At 41.2% G+C, this 7,969-nt stretch overlaps 1 protein-coding gene across 6 annotated transcripts in view; it reads right to left on the bottom strand.

Annotated features, from left to right (window-relative positions):
- Positions 1 to 686: 686 nt before the first annotated feature.
- Positions 687 to 7,969, bottom strand: part of HECW1 (HECT, C2 and WW domain containing E3 ubiquitin protein ligase 1) — a 230,445-nt gene continuing 223,162 nt past the window's right edge. For all 6 annotated transcript variants that reach the window (XM_052698978.1, XM_052698976.1, XM_052698974.1 and 3 more), the window contains one exon: positions 687 to 1,170. In XM_052698978.1, the coding sequence (XP_052554938.1) occupies positions 1,059 to 1,170 (112 nt within the window). In that variant the 3' untranslated portion in view covers positions 687 to 1,058. The remainder of the gene's footprint in view (positions 1,171 to 7,969) is intronic.

Genomic DNA, 7,969 nt, shown 5'->3' with positions numbered 1-7,969 from the left:
GCACTGAACAAGAAAAAAAAAATGACAAGACCAAAACCTGTCCCCAGCAACCATAGATCAGCCCAGTCTGACAGACAATAAATGGCTTCTGACAGGGGATGGAATTGTCTGAACTTCCATTTGGAAAGGAGCATTTTAAACATCACAGAACCAAGATCTGGTAAACAGAATCCAAGGGTATTCACAAGAGTAGAACATTCACTTTATTTCCCCTTTTCCTTGCTGCATACAATACTAAGGTAAGGGAGCCTGGTCTTTATGCTACATAATAAGACATCCTTCTTTAGTGTGCACAAACCTGTGCTTCTTGTGCGGTAAACATCACTATAGAGATGCCCCTCCCAATATCTCTGAAGTGCAAGTTCTCTCCAGCACTGGCAAGGAACAATTGTAGCAATCGCTGTTAGGATTTGCATAAAAAACAGGCTGCTTTTTGAGTTTTTGAAGGTCTTATCTGCACCGTGAATCTGGGGCAGGTCCAGCTGATGCAACTGATGTGAGTTCGTATATAAAAATTTCAATTTTGTTCATAAGTGTCTCTGAGATGGACAACATGTACAGAGAAAAGAAGAATGGATGAAGAATATATTTGAACAGCTCCTAGTACCGTATTCAACTGTTAGGAAGTAAGATGGGCTGCAAATTGGTTTAGAAAATGTGGGTATATAAAAGCTTGGAATGCTTGATTTTATTTTTTTTTTTATTTTTTTTTTTATTTTTTAATCAACGTAGGTGGAAGTAAACATTTACTAACATTTGATCAAGTGTAGTGTAACTTGCATTTGTATTTTCATTGTTATTAATGGAGGTATGTAGAGATATACAGAAACCTTGAGACAGTTGGTTTTCTATTGCATACAGACTAGCAGTCCATAGGAAACAGGATGAAAGCATGAAGGTTAGATCTTGGAGGGTGGCAGCTCTTCATGCATAGCCTTTGTCAATCTTGATTCTTTTTTGTTTTATTTTCAAAAATAAAAACATGGGAAACCAATATTAAATGATGTTGGAAAGATGACATCAACAGCCAGAAAAACACCAGAATTGCCTGAACCCCCTCATTCAAGTCCGAAGGTACTAGTTTCTTCAACAGCTGTCAACAGCTTCTCATACAGCATAGAATATGAGGGGTAAGGTGGAAGATCCAAACGGTTGAAACATGTGTGTGCCCTGCAGAAGGAAAATATGTTAGACGTTGAGTTTAGTTCAAATAAATACAAAAGGAAACAAATACTGAGAAAACAAGTTCCTACTGAAACTCAAGACACTCAAGTTCACTTGAGAGATAAAAAAAAATTGCAACTGTTAAAGTAAAACAGTGATTCTCCAAAAATCTGAGGTACTGAAATACATGTGCACATAAAAATGAACATTTCAAATATAAGACTCAAGTTGAATATAAACACAATATCATTCTCTGCTATCCCTGCATTAAATATTGCAGGCATCTTCATGCAGAAAAATGTCGGAGGTCACTGAGGAGCTGGGATCTAGGCCCTAATACAGATAACATTCCACTACCACTTGGGTTGCCTTGAGTTACCGCTTTCCCCCCCTCAAAAAAAAAAGTGCAACTCAGCTGTACATCTAACATGAGCAGCTAGTAAGTTTCGAGCCTATGGACAGACATAATATGATCCAGTATACTGAAAGAATGGGTTCAGGATGTGCCTGTAATGAGGCAGAGCTGACCAGTAAGAGACCATTCAGATATCTGCTAACAGAATAAGAAAGGCTGCTAACAATGTTCCTGTAAGTCAACAGTCAGACATCTCTGCAAGCCTGGATGTTAAATGTGATTTATTTGTAGTAGACAAGGCAAAAGCAGAGCAAGTTGCCAACACTAGGACTCTCTTCCCAGTTCTGTCATTCTATTTACCCCCTGTTGGCAGCACCTTCAAAGGAAGCCATGGAATGGGTTCCACACGTGCTGCCACCTTGCTGTAGCTTTACTGGTGGCAGCAATTAGACTCAGATGCTGATTGCACTTCACTGCATGAGGTTCCATACAAATCCAAAGCGATGACGGTGCCCCTACCCCAGTGGTTCATCCATTTCAGCTGACAGAAAAACACAGAGCTCATTCATCAATTGGGGCTACGGGGCAGGCACACTTTCATTAAAATTATCACTATTATTTTCAATCTGCTGGGAGTTTTACATGATGCTAGATATACTTCTACTCCTTCTTGCTCCCTCTGATAAATCTGAATCGAGAAAACTCTACAGTAGGAAATGCAGCCTCAGCACCTAATAATGTCTAAGCTTCTGATCCCTAGTATTTTTTAGAAGCTGTGAAGTTGTTTTACTTTTAGCTTTTCTGTGTAACACCTTTACTGCAATATCATTTTCTCAAAATTGAAGCAGAAAAGCTATATTAGAGAAACTGTTTAAAACTCTGCTGATCACTTCTTAGGCCACCCACAAAGCGTGAAAAACAAGATATTGGTAGATGGGCTGGCCCGAGACTTGCATATTCAGAGGGAGTTTTGTCAATGGTGAATCATTAAAAGCAACTGAAATAGCCAGAGGCATGTAATCTTCACTGCATCACACAACTTCAATTAGGAAAGCTTCTACCATCCCCTTTTTACGTCATAAATGAAGATTTGTTAGCTGCTTGTTCGCAGAGAGCGCACAATAAATGCAGAATTTACATCTATTAACTAGGAACGCAAGAGAGCTACTGAAAAGTGAGCCTTAATAAAGATTATTTAATATATCCCTTGAAATTAAATCAGTAGCCCTGCACTGTTTGTTTATCTCAGCAATCTTTGGCAGCATAAGTTGTTTGTACAATCCATTGTCAATACTTATCACGCACTGGGAGTTAATTAACTGAAGGATTCTTGTAATCCATTATGGATGTGTTCTCCATGGGAAGAGTGTGCCATTCAGAACTGTTCCTGAGGTGCTCAGCTGCCTGGCTCCAGAAGTGGAAGCAGCACAGTCACGAAGGCTCAGGACTGTGGACTATGCAGTGTAACTTCCCTAAGCCTAAGGTGTTACTGCTGTCTGGTACTCAACCATGACACATTTAACTGTCTGAGATCAAAGCCTGTATGAGACTTCTACCTTATGCATGTAAGTATATGAAGGGAGAGTGTCGAAAGGATGGGGCCAGACTCTTCTCAGTGCCAGGATAAGAGGCAGTGAGTACAAAACACATGAAGTTCTGACTGAACATGAGGAAAAACATGTTCACCAAGCGAGTGATTGAGCTCTGGCACAGGTTGCCTAGAGAGGCTGTAGTTTCCTTCCCTGGAGACATTCAAAAGCCATCTGTAAACAGACCTGGCTAATGTGCTCTGGGTGGCCCTACTTGAGCAAGGAAGCTGGACAAGATGATTATCAGAAGTCCCTTCCAGTTTCAGCCATTCTGTGACTCTGTGATAATGTGAAAGCATCATTGTTGTCATGTGCCCTACTGTGTGGTGCAGACATAGCCACAATCACTACACTGTCGTTTACTTTCTTGTGGACATTCATCTTGACATCATCATCCACTCATTTCATATCATTTAAGCAACAGTCTTGCAGAGCTGCTGACTTCTAGTCGTTCTTAACTTAGTGAAACTCAGAAAAAAAATCCACTCTCTCCCCTATGACAAGATTTACTGTAGTGATCACTACTGTGGAAGAACCCTTCCAAAGGATCTGCAAAGGGCTAAGTTCCTTCTGAACGCTGACTTCTGACTGATCCCAGTGGCAGCTATTACAGTAAGAATAACCCAGGGGACACTTGCTGTTTTGTAGTACTGGGATTGCTGCACATCTTGGGGTGAAAACATCAGCAGTGCAAGAAGCAGACGCTGCAGTGAAATAAATCTTTCTTCCCTTAAATAAGCCTCCAACCATATAAGCGTGTCCAGAGAAAGGTAATAAGGCTAGGTAAAGGGTTTGGAGCACAAGTCTTACGAGGAGTGGCTGAAGAAGCTGAGATTGTTTAGACTGGAGAAGATAAAGCTCAGGGGAGACCTTATTGCTCTCTATGGCTACCTGAAAGGAGGCTGTGGCGGGGGTCAGCCTGTTCTCCTGTGTAACTAGTGACAGGACTGAAGAGAATGGCCTGAAGTTGCATCAGAGGAGGTTCAGGTTGGATTTTAGGAAGAATTTCTTCTCCAAAAAGCAGTCAGGCATTGAAACAGGTTTCCCAGGGATGTGGTGGAGTCAGTGTTACTGGAGGTGCTTAAGGAAAGGGTAAATGTGGTACTTAGGAACATAGTTTAGTGGTCAATATTGGTGGTAAGTGGATGGATGGAGTTGGTGATCTCAGAGGTCTTTTCCAACCTTACTAATTTTATGATTCTGTGATCTTTAATCTCATTCATGGCTCACAGTGCTATGCTGTTTCTCTCCTTTGAAGAATTCTCCCTATACATTTATGTGCATAAGGCTTTAAGCTTTTGGCATTCTTTTTTTCTTTGTTACTTCCTTTAATCCCTTACAATAACAAGAGTTCACAAGCAATACGTGTGCACAGAACTCCCTTTTATCCTATTTATAGCTCCAAGCTGTCCCAGGAAAGAAGATGCTTCCTGCTTCAGAAAAAGCTATAGCTGGAAGAATCTCCATTCATCCCTACTCAATAAATCAGAGAAATCCAAGTCACTCAAAAGAATTAAAATACATAACTCTTTTATTTCAGGATAAAACTTCGTATATTAAATAGGAAGAGTAAAAACCAACCTTGAAGAACAAGGGCTTGAACCTGCTACTTACTCAGTGCTAGTTCACCTGATACACTACATTAGTTTGGAAGAATCCATAATGCAAGTCTACACCAACAGATTCTGGCAGTCTACCTGGAACCTGCTTTAGGGTCAGCCATTGTCTGGAGATCCAGGATTTCCAGGGCAATCTTTCTTATGTGCATGGACTTAAAATAAATATTGACAGGAATAATGTGGCTGGTATAGACACCCTCCAGAAATAAACTACTGGTATAATCTAACTCTTGTATGAGTACATAGCAGCACTGTTGGCTGGTTCATGTCAGAGAACTGGTATTGATGAACAAATTCACCAGTAAATTTAGAATGGAGTTACTTGATTCTCAGCCTTCCTGAAAAAAGTCTTGTTTATCTACAGTGCTTTCAAGAGGCATTCTGCATTTTACGTGTTAGTGGTTATTCTTTGAAAAATAGATGCATTCTAAAATTTGCATCATGCATCTATTCTGGGTTTGATACATTGCTGTTGCAACAGTGTGGCTGTCTTAAGTGCTATCACAGAATTACAGAATCACAGAATGTCCAGGGTTGGGAGAGACCTCAAGGATCATCAGGCTCCAACCCCCTGCCACATGCAGGGTCACCAACTTCCACATTTAATACCAGACCAGGCTGCCCAGGGCCCCATCCAGCCTGGCCTTGAACACCTCTAGGATGGGGCTCACTATAAGCATCACACTCACTATAAGCAAGTGGCAGTTGCACTGCATGTTCCATTGTCAAAGTGCAGGGACAAGACATAAGGGAGAGTTGTCTAAAGACTTCACATTCTGGAGCAGAAGTGAGAAGACACACAGAATCATAGAATCACTCAGGTTGGAAAAGATCTCCAAGATCATTTTGCCCAACCATCCACCTGCCATCAATATTTGCCCTTCATACCATGTTCCTTAGTACAACATCTAAATGTTTCTTGAACACCTTGAGGAATGGTGACTCAACCACCTCCCTGGGCAGCTCTTTCCAGCATATGACCATGTTATTGGAGAAGAAATTTTTCCTAGTATCCAACCTGAACCTCCCTCGGCACACTCTTCTGAAGCAGTTAAAAGTTATCTAACGCTTTGTGAGAAATCAGAAAACCCAAGGGCCAGACCAGCCTGTCCTCAGTGGCCCACCATCTACACGGACAGCAGAAAAGCCAAACGCATCAGCTCAGTGCCAACTTCTCTAACTCCTTACACAGCACTGCATTTATTGGAGCAGGGGCTAAGAACTAATACCAGTAATTAAGAGGTGCAATCCATATTTGAGTACATTTATGACTAAACCTGATGATTGCTAAAAATGAGAGAGCTGTTCTTTTTTCTAGGACCTTGAAAATGTGTAACAAGGTAACCCTCACTGTAAATTTGTAGGAATTGTTGAAGGAGAAGGGAATTTGCTGTCACTTATTCTAAACAGCTAAAGTTATTTACACTCATACTATTTAACAGAGGCCAAAGGCCTACAGGATATGACAGATGACTTTTTTTAACCTCTAAGTCTGAGTAAATACGTAAGTAAATCTAAATAAACATGAGGAAATCATAATCAGGCGTTTAAGAAAAGTTTAAAATAACATTTGTTTGACTGCTTAACTAAAGATTTAAAGTCTCCAACTTTAGCCTGCATGCTTTATATATTTCTTAACACTGTGTGTACTTGGCAGCGCTCCATAATTTTATCAAAATCCAGGTAATAATTCACAGTGATCAAGCTGTATTCATTCCCTATGAGCAAGTGTTGTTTCTCTTTCCCCCGGCTAAAATGAATGCAGAGCTCTGAGACTTCTAAAAGGTGCTAACAACGTTCACCTGGAAAAGAGGCCTCTTTCAGTGATTAGTAGACAAACATGAAGTGGTTCATGTGAATATCTCAGGGCTAATTGAATCTAGGTCATAAGTAATACCTAGGTTCACAAATAAAGTTAAGCAGAGCAGAAGGAGGCCAATTACTTTTTCAGAACTGGCTGGGTAAGGTATTTACTGTGCACGTGCCAAGGTCCTCCCACCCTCCCCTACTGCCCTTCCCATTGTGGGAAGCAGAGAGCACTCTGCTGAAACACTGCACAGGCTTTGCCTTTCAGCTGCTGCCGGATGCATTGGTCAGTTGGTCAGTTCCAAAGACCTTACATAGAACTACACTACATATATGTGCTGCATCAGGCCTACGAATAGCAAGCTGTAGCTCTCAGGCTTTCCACAATGCTGGCTGAAGCTCAGAGTGCACAAACCATCTCACTGACCTTACATATTTCCATCTGTTTTTAAATCTCAGTTTTAAATCACTTAGCTTTCTAGCTCTCTCTGTAGTGTCAGCAGGGTCTTTATGGCGAACGGAAATAAATCAGAACATAACAGGTGTGATTCAGCCAAGTTATTTTAAAAGTCTGTGTTAAGGTGAGATGAATTATGCCTTAAAAACGCTTCCTTCCCTTTTCCTGATTTTAGGGGGGAGTGCATGTAAGATGTCAGCTCAGGACATTCACTGACATGGTGCCCTGGTCCAGATCTTTTGTGATCCCTCTTCATAAAGATGCTTAGACTTGGACTAGGATGATGAGCAGATTTGGAGTTTTCCTCTCAAGAGGAAAAAGGTGCAGGTCTGCTCAATTCCATGCCTCACACTATGGCTCTGGGTAAACAACACGGATGGCAAGTAACCAGAAAACTGGGTCACACCCATGGTTAATTGACTGTCTGAATTTATCTGCAGGTCTATGAGAACAAATTTTTGCAGTGTGCCATGAAAGTTGTTAGCCTCCTTTGGACTGAAAGCCCAAGGGACCCTCTGAAAATGCCTCCCTACCTGGGTGGTCTGGAACCTTTCTACAGAGGACTTGTTCTGATTCTGGGCAACTCTGGCCTGATGAGAGTCACCAGAGGAAACTCTGAATGCAGGCAGGTAAACTGCAAAACATATTTGGGTGCTTCGGGGTTTGCTTTTGCTTCCAATTCATTTCCAGGAGAATAATTTATATATGAATAGACAATGAGGATCTTGGAGTGCAGGAATAAAGCATCCTCAGGATGGCAAATATTATATTAAAAATTTAGCAAATTCATCTCAGAGGTGCTGAGATGCAGACCCATGAAAAATGCTCTGTAATCACACTAGGTACAGCCTCAGGCAACTGTAAGGACATTCAAGAAAGGGTGACTCCATTCAGAGGAAGGATGGCTGCTGACAACAGGTATGAACAGAACTTAAAGCTCAGTGTTATTGCACAGCTGTCTCGGGTAGCCTTAAGTAAG

The sequence above is a fragment of the Tympanuchus pallidicinctus genome, unplaced genomic scaffold, assembly GCF_026119805.1.
Source record: "Tympanuchus pallidicinctus isolate F22 unplaced genomic scaffold, pur_lepc_1.0 scaffold34, whole genome shotgun sequence".
In the NCBI taxonomy this organism is placed as follows: domain Eukaryota; kingdom Metazoa; phylum Chordata; class Aves; order Galliformes; family Phasianidae; genus Tympanuchus; species Tympanuchus pallidicinctus.
This window is presented reverse-complemented; position numbering and strand designations above follow the sequence as displayed.